Source organism: Manacus candei, unplaced genomic scaffold (genome assembly GCF_025592945.1).
Source record: "Manacus candei isolate 608988 ecotype Guabito, Panama unplaced genomic scaffold, ASM2559294v1 h1tg000014l, whole genome shotgun sequence".
Taxonomy (NCBI): Eukaryota; Metazoa; Chordata; class Aves; order Passeriformes; family Pipridae; genus Manacus; species Manacus candei.
This window is the reverse complement of record NW_026138062.1, coordinates 31,701,579-31,723,428: the sequence shown is the minus strand read 5'-3', so window position 1 is coordinate 31,723,428 and position 21,850 is coordinate 31,701,579. Positions and strand designations below refer to the sequence as shown.

Genomic DNA, 21,850 nt, shown 5'->3' with positions numbered 1-21,850 from the left:
AAAGATTGTTACCTGGGATCAATTTTGCCCCAGAGAGTAAAATGAAAAAACTCTCCAGCAAAGTGAACCACTATCATAGTAACTGTTGCTTGTACAGAACTATCATCTTTCCTATAAATTAAGCCAAAACACATATATCATCATATTTTTATTTGGAAATAACTTTTAAAAAGCTTAAGACTACCTGGTTCCCAGTATGTCATGTTCTTATATAATTATGGTACTTAACACAGAAATTTGATATTTCTTATTTCTTCAAATGCAGTTTTACATTCAAATTCTGTGGGCACTGTAATATTTTCAAGCCTTATAATAAAGTTTCCCGAACAGTTGGAAGTGATTAACCTTTATTATACTGTGAGATTTTAGCGGGATTGAGGGACTACAAAAAGCAAATACCAAAGGACTCAAATTTGGAAAACACTATTCCCATTCATGTCACCAAACTCACTACAGACACTTGAAAATCAGTGATTAAAAATAGCTAGACTAGATGCATGTGTGTCGAGCTGCAAGTGTTCCCAGAGGATAATCACACAGATGTCCTAGCTCACACAACGGAAATTACAAGGCAGGGTGCCTGCCACTAAAGAGACATTTTTCCTTCACACAGAAAATGGGAGACAGTCTTCAGAAAAATGCCGATGCCTTGTTCACACAGATTAAATGTTCCAGTCCCTGAGGGTCCTTATTCTAGCGAGAACTGTGAGATAAATAAAGACAGAGTATCTGAAAAGAGACAATTCTTCCAAATAAACCAAAACAGCATTACTGGAAATCTAAATACAAACAAATTGCAACTGAGGTCAGGATGCCACTTTTAGTTCCCATGCCAAATCTTCCAAAATCAACATTGTGGTTGGCTGTATGCTCGCCATGCATTCATCTGACATGACTCACTGACACTCAGCTTCCTTCCTGCACTTCCTTTGGCTCTCAAACATAGCTCTGTATTCAAACTTAATTAGTAATGATGTCACACACCAGCCTCTCGCAGTAGCACCGAGTCAAGCCCTGCACTCTCGCAGGCAGAAGCTGACAAGGAGGTATGACCAGGCACAGTGGTAATGCGCTAGTGAGAGTCTGCCAGGGAAGCACAGGAGAGCATGAAGTTATTGAAATCTGAATTTTAAAATAAATATTAATGTTGCCTAAATTTTTATAAGTGTCTGAATGACTGAAACTCTCTGCCCTGTTTGCAGATGCACAGATGCAGATGAGGTGCCTGTGTTAGCAGGCCATGTGGCTCAGGCAGCTCAACATTTACACTGCTAATTAGCACAGTAATAGTCTTTGGCTCCTAAACTATCTCATTTTAATCAGGAGCACATGACACATTTTTTGTGTTTTTAAGAATATCAGATTATGACCCAAATAAAAGTTTTATGTAATTTCTTTGAAAAATCCAGGAAAGTTTGTTGGGACACCAGACAATACAGGATACACATTAGTACTGAGCTGTCTCTGCCAGTCTGTGAGTTTTATTATTTTGGCAAATGGGCAATACTAAGCTGTAGCTGTTTAAAAAAAAAAGAGTAAAAATAGCAAGTTACTGCTAAAGATGTCAATGCAAGGCAGTTGCTTTATGAGAAAAGGAAGGCTACGCTTTTTGAATACTGACTTCCAAGCTACTTTGTGAATATATGTTGTTATTTGGAACAACTATTTATTACAGACAGAGAAGTAGAGTACACATTAAATATAATATAAAAACAAACAAAAAAACTGCACTGCAATTTCTGCTTCCAGAAACAGCTTTGAACTGACTTTGCTACTGCTAAATGTTTTCTTCCAAAAGCTTTTTAGGTTCACAGTTCTTCCCAAACACTAAGTAAAAATAGATGTCTGCCCTTGAGTCTTAAGCCAACATAAAATATTTACAAGGATGGCATGACAACCAGTATGCTTCAGTTTCTCTTCTAGAAGTTGGAATTCCCCTGATAAGTGGAGGTTCTGTGAAGTGTTATCACACTATTTATATCAAGTGTTATAAATGAAATTCTTATGCTGAGGTACATGTATCCAAAGAAAATACAGCCTACTTAAACAGTATTTTTGCTCTTGATTTTCACACAAATTAGCTTTTTCATCTGCCAGCAAATTCTTTCTGATTGTTCTGCAAGGATTTCTAATTTCTCTGAAACAGCACATTAACTAAACAAAAATAAATTATTCTCCACTGTGAATAAACTGACCTCATGTTTCTGAAATCATCTGCATTGGAGTTAAAATGTGAAGGACTCTTGTTCTGCATTTTCTGAGGGATTAGGTGCATCTCAGTGGTGACTCATAAGAATGTCACAGATGAAATACAGAGAAGGAACTAACAAGCTCTGTCAGATCCATACAGATCCTTGTGAAGCCAACTTCACAACGATGTCTGTGTTATGTATTCCTACATAATAATCACATGAGAGTATGGTGCAGAGATACCCCAATGGCTCTGGGCAATGTTAGCCAAATAAAGTCAGGTTTGTAACCTCACTCTCAGTTCTGGATCTGTCACAGCAAGGCTGGCAGTGGAGAAGTAAGGATGCAGGATGGATATGATGCAGGATGGATATGATGGCAATTGAGGAATGAGAAACATTATAAAGAAGAGATACAGCAGACCAGAGAGAGTTTTGTGAAGAGATGAAACAAGACACAATATATTATCAATATACTCCAGCGAGGGATCGATTATCTAAAAGTTGGGAATCTATGGCTAGGTGTTTCTGATGTTGCTGAACTTTTCCCCAGGCAGTGTGCTCTGAGGCCTTGAAGAAAATCCTGCAGAAGGATGCCTGTTAAGCTCCATGGGAACAAATGTATCCCCAGACCTGCAGGACTAGAACTAAAGTTTTCATTTGCACAGTGTCTTTGTACACCATGGTCACAACACTGTTCTCAAATATTCAAGTAGTCACAATTTTGCCTGCATTCCCATTATGCACAAAGCAATTTTAAGTTGCAAGCATGTCTTAAATTATTGGTCCCAACAGTGAGCCTATAATGTAGCAGTGATTTGCAAAACACTTGCAAAGAGCCTTCAGAGAATCAGTTAATGATAGGATGTCGTATAACATCAAAAAACAACTCAAAAGCCACGAATCAAACAGAACAAACAAGCCATAACTCTAATCAACACCTTGGGAGAAAAAAAAAAAAGGAAGACAATCTTCAACAATAAAAGCCATTATGCCTGAAAATCCCTGATCAATGTTTTGGTTTTCAATATACAAAGTTCACCTCGGATAAGGTAGGCTAAACAGAGAAAATGGATGCCTTCACCACAGCCATCAGTAGACTTGTTGCATTCTTCAAATGCCAAATCCTGCTGTAGCTCATTGTGCTGAAGGACATTCAGGGACTAAATTACCTCCAGTAATCTACTATGCCTTATGCTTTCCCTATTCATCCATAACAACCCACATGCCCACTGCCTACCTATATCTAACCCCATAATTGAGATTTTGATGTACTATATACCTTGCTGAGGAGTGGGTTTTGATTTTCACAATGTGAGATTCAGGGCATTATTTTTCAATATAAAAAGCAGCATAACAGGACATTGGCAAAATGTCAGATAAATACATAGGAATAAAAGGCAGCCTGGGCTCACTCCCACACTGTGCAGCACTATCATCAGGAGAAGTCTGAGGAAAGGAAATGCTGAGAAAGGAAACTCAGAAAAAGAAGTCATTAGTGTCATTACCCATATGCAAGACAAAGCAAAGTGTTTATTTCAAAAATTATTTAAAGTGAGATATATCCGAACACATCATTTCCTCAGGGAAAACTGAGTCTCTGGAAAGCACTTAAAACATCCATGTTTGAAGACAAAATGCTACCAATATTGATTAGCATGGGAAAGAGATTAATTAATTTTCAAAAGCACATGATTTTTGGAAGTTCAATCTCATCAAGAAAAGTGGTACCATGTGCCAAATGCTAAGATGGACACTGCTACAGGATCTGGTGCTGTCTCTTAGGATTCGGTTAGAATTTAATAGGAGTAGAATTAGTGAGAAAATACATTATTCTGAATAATTTTCTGCAGGGAAAATAAAACAAACCAGTAGATAGCAAGCAAACAAAGCCCTAAATCCCAATCCTTCTTTTCTTTGGTTGCTTTATCCTCTTCTGTATGCAGTGGGCACAAACCACACAACTCTGAAGTTTAAATAATTCAGAAATAATGAGAACCTGTCTTTCCCACCTTTAACTGCAACTCGGTCTTGTTCTGGATCCTCCCAGAAGGAAGGCTCATGAGGGGTCTGTTCATCACACAGTTCCCCTCAAAGCCCACTAGGAGTTTCAGTGAAGGCAAATCTTCCAGGTATGTGGGCACACACCACCCAGCAGAGCTATTTCATCACTGCCCTTATTTATACTAGATGTGTCTGTTGCTGTTATTTTCACCATACTGTTACCTCTAAAACCTCCAAAATTCCTACACAGTTCCATCTCTACTGGCTGTCACTTGAAAACTCAACCTTTTTTGCACCCGAGAAGTTGTGTAAGTTGTTTTTCCCAGCCCATTTTCCACACGTGCATCCGGCAGTGGATGTGGGAGCTGAACATCTTGATGACATGGCAAATCTAATTGCATATCTATAGCCACCTTAAAGGGAAAGCCAAACTTTCATATGCCTAAGGGGATTGGTTTAACAAATTTATGTGCAGATGGAAGAATATTAAGAGCAAACAGCTAGTCATTCACAGAATAAATATCCCCTAAATAAGTGTATAACAAGGAGCAATGGTATAGCATGCAAAGCAGATGGCAGATCTGTGCAACTAAATGTGTGGTTCCTAGCAGCATTATTTAAGCTTGCACTCTGAAGAATGAAAATAACAAAACAAACAAACAAAGCCCCCCAAAAAACAAAAAGAGAAAGAACAGGCCATTCCAGCAGATTAACTGCTGATCCAACTGCATGAGAACTGCCAAACGATATACGCTGGAAATCAGGATGCTCCAGGATCTGCTGTGTGGAAATGCCTACCACATATACCTGTCAGTTAAACCAGGGGAAACTGTTACCCTTAGGAGCCTCAGCCGTGTGAGGTATCTTAATTGCCAGAGCCCTTGCTTTGCAAATGCAGCCTTTGCAGACAGAGCAGGGTATAAACTGGGAGGCTACTGACTGTCAACTGTGTTATCGGGATGCTGAGTCATTAAAAAGCAGAAAGAAGCACGAAGACCACGAAGCATCCTTCTTGAGTCTGAAAACTTAAATATTAAAATTCACCTCTTGTATGTGGCTGTCTTTCTCCTGATACAGAAAGCAGGGAATGCAAACATTCCAGAAGCAGATGAAATTTATTATTACAGAAATGCCTATCAGAAAATACTGGGTATGAACTCACTCATGTCTCCAGAATGCTTTCAGGTCCCCACACTAAAATGTTACTCATCATTAGAGTTTATAGTTGAAAAGGTCCGATGAATGCTTTCGTACAAGGAAAAGAATATAAGCAGTCACTGATAAACCTATATTCAAGAAGCAGGACAGGGTATACATTGCAGTGTTTTGTCCTCTTATTTCTTTCATGGTGATTTTTCAAAGCTACAGAAAATTTACAGCTTGGTTTGTTGTAAAATTTGTTTTCAGTAAACACTCTCTTCAAATTACTGAATATTTTAGATGTGCCATATGGTACATAATTTTTGTTCCCACATAATGACCTTGATGTCTTCAGAGCTGGAGAATGTCTGATATCAGTAATTCATTTAAAAGCTTGGGGAGACCTTTTTAACACAATTTTTAGTATCTTATAGTATTACATGTCTTAGGGGGAAAAAACCATTCCAGTTTGATAAAAGCCATATTCATAGTTGATGTAAGCCAACTAAGCAAATAAACTCACTGTCCAGTTGTTAGTATTGCTAGGTGAAACAAACTTAGTAAGGGTTCTTCTGTGTATTTACATAAATCTAATTCTTACTGGAAGGAAATGAAATCCCTGTGACATTGCAAGCAGGGGATGAACCTAGCACACGCTTGTTTGATATAAGCATGTCTACCATGCACAGGCACATTTGATCAATGTGGTTTGATGTCACGACTGGCCCAGAGGAATTTATTATCAGCGGGATTTGGACCTCCTCTCGTCCTTACTGTGGGTTTTTAGTTTAGTCTGAGATCATGCATTAAGCCATGGAATTCATCTCTATCATTGAACCTTGTGAATCTCAGATGAGGTGATGAAAATTAATCTTGAACTTCAACCGCTGTATCTCAAATGATCTGGGAATTATGGATATTTAATGGATATTATGGATAATTCTAGAGAAGACCACATCAGGTTTACACCTGCTTTGAATAAAGCAGAAGTACTTCCTCTAAGAGCACTCCCCAAGAAGCCCACCCAAACTAGGGATGTACACTCCTGGGATACCACCACCTCAGCCACTCTGGAGAAGGCTGAGTTAGTTCTTCTGCAACCACCTTGGAAAACTCCCCACTGAAGATCAGTCTTGTCTCATATGCAGTGACTGAGTTGGCAACACACTTCTAAAGGAGCTACAGCAGAAAAAACCCCTCATTATTCAAATGTACTTTGTGTGAGACAATCAACAAAACCCACTACATTCTGCTTTGCCACATCCTAAGTGAATGGCACTACAGGAAGCTGCTGAACAGCAAGTGTGTGACACACATGTCAGCCAAGAGGAAGGGGGCCACAGGTATGATGCAGACTAGCTAGGACTTTGGGGAACAGAAAAACATTCTGATTTCACAAGAGGGACAAGCTACTCTGCTGATGAGATTTCAGTCAGTTCACAGTAGCTGGAACTCCAAATCACAGAGGCATACATAGCTGGACAGTTTGGCACCAGAATCAGTCTCTCTCAGTACAAAAGAACAGGCCACCCAGTAGAGCATGACAAGTATATTCAAGCTAAATGTCCTAAGGAGCATTCTCAGAGAGGTGTATATAAAAAAACTAGTGGTCAGCAGAAAAGGTTGCTCCTCTGACAGACCTTAACAAAAAAATTCCCTGTGGAGAGAAATGTCAACAAATTGACTCAGAGCTACCTACCATCCAAAAACTCCTGAAGAGACTATGACAACAGGAGGCTCCTCAATTAAGCAAAGTCAACAACTATGAAAACTTCTGTCAACCCAGAACCAGACAATCCTGACCCTGGGTTGAATTTCTGCTGTGAAACAAGGACTAAAAGGCAAGACTTAGTGAAGCTCCAGATATGCCTTCAGAAAACAACACTCAAAGAAAGGCAAAAAATCTGTGAGGTAAAAAATCCCCAAGGTACAGCTTGGGGATTAAAAATCATTATAACTATTTATTGCCAAAACTTATCTTTTTTTTTTGCCACATATTGCCACAAAGGCTAGGGCTGGGGTGAACAAGACACCCTTAAAAACTCCAACTAGGTTCCTGTTTAAAAGGGCTCATTAAAAAGATAGGGTACAATCATACAGTGTTAGACTTTGAATTTATGTTAGTTGTTGAAGCTGTCACTAAATTCACTCTGCAAACAAAACATTGACTGACTACCAGTGCAATACAGAAAACAGTTTGTAAGAATACAAGGATTTGCATCTCAAAATGCTCCGACTGTACAGGCCAAAATCACCACTAGTCTAGAAAGACAGTGATGTCTGACATCAAAGAACACTTGTGTTAGGATTGCACTGCCTGAGCAAGGAGTAAAGAATAATTTACAGAGCCATGGCTACAGACAGACATCTCATTAGGCAGATTATCTGAGCTGAAATTTCAAGAACGTTTAGTAAACTATTTTTGTACATGAATCAAGGACAACTCCATAAAAAAAACCCCCAGCAATCTGAAGAGGTGAAGGCTTTGGATTTTGTCCTGCACCCTGAGATGGTGTGTCAGCAGAGTGATGCTGTGGAGTGCTGGGAGCAGCTCCCTTGCCACGCTGATGCAGAGGGAAGAGTGCCACCTGCTGAGGTCCTGCCAGCCTTCCTGCTGCCACCAGTCCTCACATCATCTCTGTCATGTTGACCTCAACCCACCCTCCTCTGTCCATGCTCCTGGGTACCATGTGCCTTCCATCAAGAGAGCTTCCTGCTATGCTGGAGTTAGTGAAGGCAGTGAGGAGGCATTCAGCCCAGGAAGTTAAAAGGAATAGGATTCCCTTTTCACCTGAATCAGGCTGCAAATCTCCTGGGAACCAGTCTGACAGGAACTGTGTTTTGATGGATTTTGTATTTATCTGTACAGAGAGCCTTTGCAGTGTAGGCACAACCATGGATTAATTTTGGTCAATTTACACAAATAAACCGCAACACGTTGTTACAGTCCGGTTAGCGGCTGCAATGAGGTTCTTTAAATGGATACTACGAAGATGAGATTAAGGCACTAAATCCAAATCTTAAGGTCTCAAACAGAAAATGAACTTTATTTTTATCAATAAGTAAATGGTAAAAACGATGGAAGGGGAGAGGAGAAAGGGGAAAAATAAGGAAAGGGAAAAGCTACAAAATTAATTTACAAAAGGATTGCCACCACCAGTGAGGGAAGAAACCAGGTGCGTATGACCTCAGGCAGTCAGCAGGAGGACCGTCAAACGGAGGCAGGTGGTGAGCAGGGTGGATGGGTAGGTGGGACAGCGGCAGGCAGGCGAGATGGACGAAAGCAGGCGCGGGGCTCGGCAGCCAACACTGGACCCTGACTTGAACCTGACCAAGCTGGAGGTGAGCGAGAGAGGTGGAACGAAGGTAGGTGAGTTGGAGTCAGGCGCGATGGAGCGAGGAGTGGGGCCAAGATTGGAGCAGACTGGAACCTGGTGGACTGGACCTTTAACACCACGTGTCCTGGGCCCAAACAAAACTGAACTCCAGCTGTCTGGGACCCCCAAAACAAAAGACCACCAACAAAAAACTCTCTACTGGCTATGCTGGGCACAGTCTTAAATACCCCACGGTTGACGCTCATTGGTCAGCTTGCCTCTGGGCAGACTCCTCCATGCTGCCAATTGGTTAGACCATCGGTATCTGGGCAGGCTGGCTCTGCCAAGGCGGGAAAATGTAATTTATCTCTGCTGTAGACTCTCCAGGGGGGCTGGCAAGTAGTCTAAAAATGTCCTCTCAGGACAATGACGACAGCCCCGCCAGGAGTTAAAGACAGAGTCTGCCATTTTGTTCACCAAACTGGTCAATGTGAAAACAACAAAAAGAGTAAGAGATGAAACCGTCTCTTACACACGTTTCTTAGGATATTATAAGACTAAGGACATGCAGGAATTAATACCATTAATAGAACTTTGACTTTTGTAACCACAATTGCACAGATGATGGAAGTGAACAGGGAGGAAAGCATACCACCATTCACTGCAGTGCCTGTGCAACTCACCAGTCCATGGGCATTACAAAGAGCTCAGATTCTGCTATGGCCTCAATTGCTGAAACTCTTTTTAGTATTTTTTGCAGATGAATCTATGAGACGTAACTAGCTCTGAACATGCTCAAATTAACATTTAGTGTGCAGGCTGAGACACTAGATGGAACAAGGAGTCTGGAAACCAGGACCTACACGAAAAAGCTAGATGAACCAGACTGACCTGCAGAAGGAAGGCAGAAAGGAAAGAACAAGAACATAACTTACTCTGCATACTGATGATAAACACAAGAAGGTATTTCACAGCAAGAAAGTGTAGTAAAACTTTCTAATCATAAGAGGGGTACTAAAACAAATCATCTGAACAGGCTCTGTAGTCTGTCAGTAGGGGTCCTAAAAAAGAAGTTGGACAAACTTTCATCAGGTATAGGTGATTCTGATTTGGTAAAGGAGAATAGGCTAGAAATTCTCTTGAGGCCTCTCAGACTTAAGTTGCTCCAGTTCCTCTCTGAGGCTGTGCTAACTGTTTCAGTCCAGAGTCACAGTTCTAGATGCAAACTCTTATTTGTTAGCTTAAGTTTTAAGACACCAAGTCCCTCTGGAAATTTTCAGTTCAATTTGCAGCGTGCTGGTGGATCCACAGTGTTCTCAAGCTCTAAATTCAATGGTTCATCTGAAAATTTGCATTAGGACATTTTGCAATAAAGAAGCTTCAGACACTTATTTTCTGAGCACTTTGGTTTTGTAGCAAATGATTAGTCATTGTAAATTTTAAAACATGTAATACCAATTTAAAGAAGGTCATAATTATGACACTTGGCTGCTTCAAACAATGTGTGACCTTTCTCCTACAGTGGATTATCAGCAGGCCTCATCTAACAACCAGCAATTCATCTTAAAATCACTACTATCATTCTGTGTCCAGTTCTGGGAATTTACAAAAAAAGGCCGTATGAGTGGTAGTAAGATAGAAAACTTCAGCAAATAATTTTTCTGACGTTGTACTTCCCTTGTATAAGTGCACATCACACAAAGGGCCGCATAATCACATTTCAGTATTGTGAGATACTGTACATCCCAGGACAAAGGGGTGGCAGTTGGGCAAAGCTGCCTCCTCCCAGTAGAAGCACAAGAGAAAATTGTACCTTGAGAGGGATTATCTCTATTAGAAAGAGGGGATGCATGATTTGCTCCATTAATTTGCATAGAAAATACTCTCCCTGTGCATTGTGCCAGCCTCTGTCTCTGGTGTGTTACAGATGGAAGTCCCTTCTTCCTCAGCGTGGGAAACAGGCAAGAGCAGTCTACAGGCTCTCCAGAGGACAAAGAGCCGGAGGCTGGTATTATGAGAGACCTTTGCACCACTGCTTAAGTGGGACTAGGGGTCCGACTCTACCCAAGCTCCAAAATGCCACAGAAGCACTTCGTCAGCCCAGGCAGGACACATTTTTAACTATACATCTCTGGTAATATTTGAATCTTTCTGCTTTGCTCATGCTGTGAACAACAATTGTAAAAGTCAAAGGCTCCATCTCAATCATGCGCCATCTGATCAACATGTGAAGTAACTGGCAAAACCCTGCCTGAATAAAAATGGTAGCAGTCCTAAAACAGAGGCCAAGATAAATAAAATTAGTAATAGCTACACTGTAAGAGAAATTACTTTGATAAGTAGAACATATTCACTCTTTTTTTTTTCATGCTATTGTAAGAGAGATACCACAAGGCCAGAAAAAAGGACAATGCAAACCCCGACAGGTAGGCAGACAGATAAGGTATGATTGGACATACTTTCCTGAAGAAAACTGTACTCAACCAACACCACAAACAAAAATACAACAGACAGCCTGGTAGGGTTCAATCCAGCACATGCCTGCCATTCTTACCCATAGGAGCGGGTGTACTTTATCACTTGTTCTTTTCTTTGGCAGCTACAAAACATAGTAGAAAATTGTACTGCCACCCAGTTAAATAAACTGCGTTGCACCTAGAAGCATGAGCAAAGAGAAGAGAAAAAAATTCTTTCCCTTTCTGCACTTCAGTGAGTACAAAGTTAACTGCATACAAGTAAGGTTCTCTCTCTTTATATTTGCATAGGCATGGTATAATTTACTGGTATGGTTCCTGATCAAGTCTTGCTATGCATTTATAGAGATTCTTATTTTGACAACTTGAATCCCACATCTACTGACAAAGAGCCAGGACACTTCAGTCTGCCCTTGAAAAGCAATGCATTTCTGAAGCTGTGTGCTAGCGCTAAAATGTAAGTCAGCAATTTTAGCGTCCATGATTAGTAAGACTGCACTCTTATGAAATGCGGCTGTGTTCCTGCAAACAGTCAGTGCTACAAGAAATACAGCACAGACAAGTAGTGCTGCCTTGCGTTATAGTTTCTGCAAAAGAATTCAGTTAGAAGATCTGGAAATTAACATAACAACAAATGCCATTCTAGAATACTGAATATTTCAATTCATGTAGGATAAATAGGTCTATAAAAGTCAAGTAGCACACTCTGGATTAATTTGGTATGTATGTGCTAATTAATCAATGCCAGCCGTCAAATATTTCGTCACTACAGCTGGACCTAGATGGCAAATCTCACTGTGTGAGCTTGGGACAGTTATTATGGGAAAGGGATTGGGCTGGCTCAGAAAAGTGCTTGCTCAATATATTTTGCTGGCAGTCTCTGCTCATGGGGTTTTGGCAAAATCACCACCGAGCCCAGCTGCTCTGCTGCTATTGCTGTCCCTCCCTGGTGGACCTGCTGGCTGTCCTTGCAGAGGTAGGTCACCTCTATTTCCCAACTGCTCCATGGTTGCTCGCTCATTCAAAGCTTTTCTTACAACATAAACAGACATTATCAGTTTGAACTAAATAAATAGCCATGTAATGCTGAGCAATAAAAATAACCAATTCTAGTCTCCTCCCAATACAGATTTCATACACCTTTTCAACTACATCAAATGAACTTTACTGCAAAAATGAGTTGGAAACTTCAATTTTACTTTATATTGTATGTAAAAAAAGGCATATAAATTATTTTGTCTACATCCATCTGAGATTAATTACATATCGTTAAATTATTTCTCAAAGCTATTTTATGAATAAGAAAGCTCTTTCCTTTCTTACATAGATAACTCAATGAGTTTCAAAAATAAAATACATGAAGCATATCCCTAGTCTCCAAGTAATCCTTATGAAAACGAAATTAAAATAATGAATCTGATGCAAAATACTGTGCAAAAATGATACCATTAATGTAATTTTAAAGTATATAAATATTTTCATAGATCAAGTGATTTAACCATAGCAGTTCAAAGTAATTTTAATTCCTGCATAGCTACATTAGAATTATTATCTTCATCTGACTACAAAATTTTTGTCAGAAAAAAATGGAATTGAGCAATTAATTAAGAAAAAAAAAAAGCGTACTGGGTCTGGCTGAGATGGTGTTAATTTTCCCCATAGCAGCCCTCAGTAGTGCTGCGCTTTGTACCTAGAAAGGTGTTGATAACATGCCAGTGTTTTTGCTACTGCTGAGCAGCCCGAGGCTGATTCTCCATTGTTCTTGCCCCCCACCCACGAAGGCCAGTGGGCTGGGGGTAGGCAAGATCTGTGGAGGGGACACAGACAGGACTGCTGACCCAAACTTTCCAATGGGATATTCCATACAATACAATGTCTGCTTAGCAATAAAAGCTAAGAGAAAGGAGGAGGAAGGGGGGGCCTTTGTCTGTCTTCCAAAGCAACCACTATGAGTGCTGAAGTCCTGCTTCCCAGGAGTAGCTGGACATTCATTGCCTGCTGATGGAAAGTAAAGAATAGATAACTTTGTCTTCCTTTGCTTCTGCACGCACAACCTTTGCTTTTGCTTTATTAAACTGCCTTTATCTTGACCCGCAAGTTTTTTTCCATCTAATTTCCCCGCTCTGTTGAGGATGGGAGTGATACAGCAGCTTGGTGGACAACTGGCTCAGCCAAGGTCAACCCACCACAATATGTTAAAAATTTTACTTAAGGAATGTTTTGAAATTCACCAAACAAATTATTCAATAAATACTTTTTGGTCAGTTCTGAAACATGCCACAATTATCTCCTAAATGAATAAGGATGATCTAAAATATTTCATTTCCTTGGAACTGACACTAACATCTCAAAAGTCTCATCAATCAAGAAGACAGGAGCTTTTTAGTCCATTTGGAGCTCAGCATTACTACCAACAAGAAATAAAACACTATCCAGCCATCTGTATGCAGTATACCTATGGTTCAAGATGTTGGAGTCTCCTCACTAAAATACTCTGAGCAAAATTTAAAAGGTACATGGTAAATCAGAATAAATAAGAGAATTTATAAGTGTGCATTTGGAAAAAAACCCAACTTTCTGGGCTGTGTGTGTTTGGGATCACTTCTGCTTCTCTTGTAGTAGTGGAGACAAGCAAAAGAGAGTAATTTCAAACAAGGCTACCAATTTTAATTCTAATCAATAGATGCACAAGCAAAATTCCACAGAGAAGTTATAATAAAATTAATAGGTTGTCCTAGTTAGAACAGCTGGGACCAGTTCATCACTGGATGGGTGTAACTGTGTATTCTATAGCCTTCCATGCCATTTCCCAGAAACTGTTATCCATAGACCATTTACACCATCTGCCCAGAGCATGCCTGACTCCTCAGGCTATAAACTGGGTGTTAAGAGGCCTGCAAGATAGGAGGATGCTCCTGTCCTTATACCCATTGTGGAACTCCCTGCCCTGAGGGAGGTACAGGGCATTCCTGCCTGAACTTGAGGATATATAATCTTGGGGTCTTGGGACTTTTTTAACCACTCATGGGATCCAGAGAGAGACTGAGACCACCACTCTCAACCAGACTGCAATCGCCACTCTTGACCAGACTGCAACAGCACTCTCACCAACAGGTTTTTTTCCCCTCTCCTTTTACTTTGGACTCAGGGGACCCAATGAACGCCACTCTGTTCATGTCCCAGGGTCCTGGGTTATACATTTGGGTTTGGTAGGTTAAAACCAGTTGTTTGTCTGTGTAATCGTACTTATTGTATTATTTTATTAAATTGTTATTCTGACTCATAATCTCTCTTTTGAGTTGGGTTCATTTCCCCTGACGGTTTACCTTTAAACCAGCACATAGGTAACAGACCTGTCCTGCCTCAAAAAAAAAATTCGTAATAATATGATAACATTTCTTACTACGATACGTAAGCACAGCAATGCCAAGTCCCAGTTTAATATTTCTAAGCATTGTTAAAAGGGACCCACAGCTCAAGATGCCATTTCCAAAACGAAAAGGCAGTGGCCTACCAACTGTCCCTATAACATCTTTTTTTATGGTAATTTTAGAAAAAAAAATCAGTAAGAATGCGTAATGGAACAGTTTGTTATTAGCCAGTTCTGATAAACACAATAACTGCATAATCACCTACCTTTTCTAATTCAGGGTGTCCTTCTGCCACCAGCAGAAGTGAACACTTGAGACATCACTCTTGGGCATTAAAACTGCAAATGCTACTCAGATACTCGATCTGATCAGTGAGATGGATAGTGTTTTCTGGTTTGGTATATTTACATCTTGATTCACAAAGCCTGATCCTGTTTCCATTGAGGTTTCACTAGGCAGAGGTGAGCAGACTGAGAATTTAGATTTGGAATTCAGGACTATTTAGAAGATACATTAGATGAGAGTTTAATTTGTTAGTTTTCCTTTCAAAATTTTTTGAAAGTTTACCTGTTCATGTTACAAAATATTTATATGGAGCAAAGCTACAATTTATACTGATCTTCCCTTTTCTCTGTTCTCGGAACTCATGGTGGCATCACGATTTCAGTGTAATATGTAAGCACAGCGTTGCCTGTTTCACAGGTAGCTTTGTGTGAAGGAGACGACTGATGGGAGGAGGAAATAACGACAAAAAGGAAAAGAGAAGGTGCTGCGCTGGGTCCTTGCAACCAGTCCTTGCTGGGAGCAGACTTTGGTCAGAGTGCTATCAAATGCACTGGAAACAAAGTAGATGAGAAAGTCTGGAGTATCAGTTATAGATACTGGAATACATAGCTCTCAGGAAAGAAGGGAGGCGTCTGCCCTTCTCTCCCTATTAGTGTTTTTCATTAGAGTTAGTACAGGCTTTTCCTGGGCAATAAATTCATCTACTAGTTAATCTTAAAGCAGGGAAGATTCTGTCTTCCAGGACCACTTGATCAGCTCAGAAATGACTGCAAGTCTAGAGTATTTCTGGGAAAGATGGGTAATATCCTCATTGTGTGGGCAAAGCAGAGAAAGAATGGGAAGGCAGCCATCCTGTTCTGAGGCAAGGAAGTCCACCATAATGGGGTACAGCTGGAAGTGGAGTGTGTCACTTTACCCGACTATTTCAGCATGTCTCTGTCCCAGCGGGATACTGGTCAAATTAAGTACTGAATGCAAGAAGAAAAATTATGCAAAGACAATGTTTCAGGCTACCCGCATCTGCACTGGAGAGCTAATTTTTTGACATAATTAATGTAAACATTAAAGATAAAGAGGAAAGCAATTCACATGACTAAAGGACGGAGTTTGAAATTTGTTTCTGCAAGAATGAGAATAATTGGAGTTAGCATTCTTTATGAGGAAGGATGGTCCGGTAGCAAAAACAGAGACTGTGTATAGGTTCTGCTCTTGACCCTGTTGCAACCAATCAGCTGCTTCTGAGACTTTGAGAAAGTCAGTGAGGACCTGATTTCTGCAAAGATTTCTGTATCTCTTCTGCATGAGCTGTGCTGCTTTTACAAGTGCATTTAGCTGAAGTGTAAACAGTAATCTCCAGCTCCAACAAAGCCAAATAATTGTGTTTTCAAATAGAGCATCTCTTTGAGAAAATGGAGCATTCAATGCTATGTCTTTGTCACTCAGGTCTAGGCTTCTTACTTCATCTTTGCACTTCTTTGCATCTTTGCATTTTGTGGGTCTTACAAAGTGGTCCACATTCTAGAAGGGCCAGAGAGCTCCCTGAGGTAAAAAATCTTTGCCCAGAGATTGCACAAGTCTTCTTGGGGCTTTGCTAACAACTTTATCAATGGGGGGCAAGGTCAGAGTAAAGCATGATGAGCCTAATCTTTCCCTTGGGAAACACACCCTACTAGATAATGGATGTAACTGCTGCTGTAAATGGTACCGTGAACTGATAAATTTGACTGTATCTAGAAGTGATAGAATGTGAAACTTATTTCAGAGCCAGGTTATATGCAGTTCTAATCTCGGATGTAAAATGGAGACTGCTTACACATTTCATGGAGAAATGAAGGATCAGCCTAAGGTTTGTTAACAGCTTAAAATCCTCCAAATCCCAAAGAGTGTGTGTGAAAATAAAAACTGCTATGAGTTGTTATAACTTTCTTCTGGCCTGGATGTTGGCAGCCATCTGATGAAAGGCTTGAAACACACACACTCACTAATGGAATAATCTCTGATCCTTGCTGGTACATGGGCAGCAATATTGAACAAGCAGTGCATGAGAAACACAATGATTCTGATTTTCCTTCAGTTGTTTTTATTTTTTAATTTCTCTACCTCAAACAATGTCAGAGGGTCAGGCAAGCACCACACTGCCTACAGAGAGATAATGACTATTATAGCCATAGATTGCTGCCTTATTAGTTTTACTATGTCAGAAGATATCAGACATCACTGGAACCTTTAACCTAAACTCTGAAACACTATAGCATCAACTAGCATTTCTCGAAAAAACCCTCCCAACTTTTTAAAAGAATCACAAACATTTTTCAGTCATGTGGATTACAAAGCAGTGCTTTGCTCCACATTTTCTGAATCAAGTGGCTTAGCACACATATAGTTCACAAAAAGTTTAAGCTAGCAGAAACTGCCATTGATGCTGAAAGAAGGAGTTTGCCCTGCCTCATCTCCAGCCACTGACACTCTCTTGCACCAGCCTCTACATATTCACGTGGCTGCACAGTGAATCAGACTGAGAAATCAGGTTAAAAAAAGCCTCAAACATGTAAAAGGATTAATTCTAGCCCTATTGGTTTAATGAGTTCAAGCTATTTGTCGAACTAAAGCATAAGAAATCAAAACTGTGCTCATCAACTATACTGAAAAAAAAAAAAGAGAAAAAGCAGACTTACCACAGATAGTGGAAAAAGCCCACCTTGCTACCAATATATGAAGTTTTGTTTCTTACTAATTCACAGAGTGCATACTACAGACAATACTGTGTTACTTGCAAGAGCTAGAGGGTATTTACTGATGGTTTTCTCATACCACCTGATATTAGATTCATAAGTTAGACCATCAAAGTTTTCTCTGCTCAGAGCATGGAGAGCCAGGTACTGCTCACCAAATGTCAGATTGTAATTTATATGCCCTGTGAGGGATTTAGCTTGTCCAGCTCTAAGCACGGATGCCTTGGACAATCACTTCTTCAAATACTCAACCAAGTAACACCAGCACTTTGGGAGCACAAAGCGCTTTGATTAGGGACCTGCATTCAGGTGACTACTTCAAGGTGAGTTGTATTTTGCTGTAAAAGTCATTTTTTCTCTCCATTAATGGAATCTCTGTGATGTAGACATGGACTTACAAATGCCAGCAATTGTCAGGTGAAAATCTGCTGTTTGTCTCTCAGGCACCTGGTTTTCCTGTCACTTTAGGTACATATTTCCTTTAGTACCTCTCAAAAAAAGTTCCAGTGAAGCAACTTTTAGGGGGGAAGGATGGAGACGTGACATGACACATCATTGCCCTAAACCATGACTTAATTATTCCATCAAAATGTTGTAAGTAAAGTGCAAGCCATCTTTTAAAAGCATATAAACAGAATACCTACTGTGAGAAGTTTGACAAAGAACCCTTCATTGTATCTTTTAAGCTGTCAGCCTAGTTGGTATCCATGGAAGTGTGCAGCTAACATCACTGCCTTGTATTGAAAACTGAACAGCTGTGTCCTGCCTAATTCTCTGCATATTATTCCTGAATTGTAGCATCCCTGCTATTTCTAACACTGCTCTTCTCTGCTATATTTGCTAATCTTAATAATTTATAGAGTATTTGGTTCCTTAAATGCCTCAGTATATGAGCTCCTGGGGAGTGGAGAGAGACAAGTTCTTTTTGGTCACCTGACTTACAAAAAATTAGAAGAGAAGAAAAGCTGGATCATCAAAATGCAACAGGTCCAATTTATCGCTGCGTTACTCCCAAGTTAGGTATTACACCACTTGGATCACGGGAATTAAACAGATGCAGCCTGGTTGTGAAGTGAAAGGAATTAGACCTTTTGTCATTTGGACCCATTCCTTTTCCTATAATAAAAGTAACTTCAGCATACCCTTTTTAAAAAATATGGAAAAGTCTGTATCTTATTGAATAAGCAGTGAAAATCTGGGTACTGGAGAGACATGACAGACTTATGTAGACTGCATGCCTGGAGCTAGACATAGCAATGTTTGAATTTGCATGAAAAAGAGCACCAAAAGCGGCACTCAGAAGGAAGTGAAGTGTTCTGCTCTCCTGAATGACATTTGCAAACACTCATTTCAACATTTATTCCTAATTTAAGGTACTGTCCAATTAAAAACCAGCTCATTAATTTCTTAAGAAATTCTGTGCCTCCAGTAGGTTTCTAGTCTAGCTGCTGCCCTAAGCAACAGCAGTACTTTCTGCATTACACGGCTGTTACTACAGCATTACAAAATTGATTGATACAACACACAGACTGTACTGACGATGATTCGTGGAACTGCTTTGTATCATACTAGTATTTCCCAATTTACAAACAAAAGAGAAAAGCAAACTTCAAAAAGAAAGAAACCCCCAAACTTACTTTCTCTGCCTTTCCCCCCCACTGCTAGAGAAACAACAGTATTACTGCAACTTCACTTCAAAAATATTTACATAGTACTAGTGGGAAGGCAGTTAAGCAATGATACTTGTACATGCCTGAACGTTTGGTGGAGGTAAAAAAAATAATAAAGTTGGCAAGTCTCTTTTTAATGAATTCTCCCATCTTTTCCAACTAGAACAAGCAACAAACAGAACAAATATTTGTGCTTTTTCCGAAATGGAAAATAGCAAACTTATTTTCTAAGGAAAGGAAATAGCTAGTGGGAAGACAATAATGTTCAATTAGTAAGCAAGTGGAGCCCACCTTCAAATTTCCATTTCAGTGCACAGGAGTAGGCTCATTTAATGAAATACATAATTTTTATCGTGGCATGCATATCATTCTTTCATAGATGAACATTACAGTGCTAAAGATACCTTTAATATAATAGATTTTGCTTTAATCAAAATTGTGTAGGTAACTTGAAATGAGTATCTGATTAGGAGAAAGAGAACTGCTGAGCTATTGGCTTAATATATAATTACTGCTAATACCTATTGTCTTAGGGGTTGGAGGAACGGATGGTGGCATATGTAATGCCAATACCTGAAAATGCTTCTAAAGCTATTTGTGGAAGAAATCCTAGTAGGACTGATATCCATGGCAGAAAATTACCAGAAAGTATGCCTAAGAACAGAATAAACACAAAGATAGTAACACAGATTAATTGGGAAGAATAATTAGGGCTTTTGGAGGCCAAGTTCTTTGAATAATCATGCAGATATGGGTGATTTGACTGATACAATATACTTCCATTTCAAAAAGCTTCTGGTGAAGTTAACTATCAGACTCAAACTATACCAACAAGGAGGAGCAATGAAAAAAATGTCAGGAAATAAAAATGGATTTTCATTGCTAACTTAAAATGAAAAAAAAAAGGGTTAGGAATAATTGAATTGTTTGTTTTACAGTGGATGGATGTTATCCAATAGTCTCACAGATATATGTTCAGTATATTCATAAATGAACTGGAAAATGGAGGAATAAAAAGGGACAGAGGTTTCTGATGATATTAAATTACAGAGGTTAATAAAAACTAAAACTGACTGCCAATTGCTGCAAAAGGACTTCATGATGTTGAACGATTGTGAGATAAACAGGAAAATATAATTAAATAATCAGTGCAATCACACAAAAAGCCAAAAACCCCAAACCACATGTATTCACTACTTCCTACAAGATTCCTAAGATTCTGTTTTTGCTGGTACAAGAATTACAGCCAAAATAATACCTCAGTAGCAAATTTACAATAAGAAAAGGGTTTTGTATCACATACTCCACAACTGAACTTTGGAACTAATTTCTACAAGACATTTTGAATATCAAAAGAACAAATGAATACAAAAGACACAACTAGAGGCGAAAAAAGACCATTAGGGCCTATTAATTACAAACCTGCAAGATAGTGTCTGGCTTCAATGTGCCTGCATGATAAATACCTCAAAGGAAACTGAGATGGCTTACTATCTGCTTACTCTGTTCTTACACTTCTTTTTTGAATATCCAACACTGACCACTGCCAAAAAAGGATACAGGGCTATAAGTACTTTTGATTCAATCCAGTGCAGCCATTCTTTATGTTGTGTGATGATCATGGGCACTGCTAGCACACAAGTAATTTAAAACCTGAGAGGCGGAAACCATCTGCATTTTGGAACAAAGACACTGATCCTAAAGTAGCTTACATTTAGCTACTGTTGGGAAAGTAAATCAAAGCCTTTTGAGAAAACCCTCTGATGGATTTTAACAGACTTTGACTGCGGGCTACAGTATCACCTTCTGAAAAAAAACCCCAAATAAATATTGCTATTATTGGTTAAAAACAGGATTTAACTAAACCTCCAGAGCTGAACACTTAGGTTTGTAGACAATGTGGTGTAGTGTGGAATTCACCATGAATTAGGCATAATCAACAGCCAAACGAAAAAAATCCAAAGAGACTACTTCTAAAATAAGCAATGAAGAAAAAGCTGTGGTAGTGGCTCTGATGTCTGTAATCCATCACATCCATTGTCCAGATGAGATTAATTACTCTTTAGAAGTGCCTGTTTCTTTCTATTGACTATAAGGGTGATCCAAGTGACTAGTTCAAATGTAGAAGTTTTCATTAGTGGTCTAAAATCAGATTAGATGAATCCCACAGCCCTGATGTCCCATTAACTCAAGTCTGACTAAACTTTTATCTGTATCTGTTTTGCAAACCTAACTCCTCCACGTAGAGCAATATCTACAGAACAAATTACTTTGAAGAAATAAATGCACAGACAATTTTAATGAAAAATAGCAACTTTTGAGGTTACTGAACCTGCAAGTCAGAAAACGCTGTAAATAATGCTGTATCTACTTACATCAGTCTTAGGTCGTGCTCCAGTTGACACTGGGTAAGGTAAACAGTCTAGATCCTGGTAGTCTCCTCTTTTATTTTTCCAAGATCCCTTTTCATGATTATCTCCATAAAAGCCTGTCTCTACTTGAACAGGGTACTGTAAGAGAATTTAAAAACCACTATAAATAAAGGCAAGTCATAAATGTTTTTAATGTAAACTCTAAGATAAGAAGTTGGAATTTTATCTTTTTAAAGCTTTTTTTTCTCTGATGTAAACATTTGACCTCAATCTTTTTTCTTAAAACCACCTGCTGC

General features: G+C 39.4%; 1 protein-coding gene across 4 annotated transcripts in view; it reads right to left on the bottom strand.

Annotated features, from left to right (window-relative positions):
- STARD13 (StAR related lipid transfer domain containing 13) overlaps positions 1–21,850 on the bottom strand; it is a 292,627-nt gene that overhangs the window by 194,054 nt on the left and 76,723 nt on the right. For all 4 annotated transcript variants that reach the window (XM_051778837.1, XM_051778838.1, XM_051778835.1 and 1 more), the window contains one exon: positions 21,558–21,692. In XM_051778837.1, the coding sequence (XP_051634797.1) occupies positions 21,558–21,692 (135 nt within the window). The remainder of the gene's footprint in view (positions 1–21,557; positions 21,693–21,850) is intronic.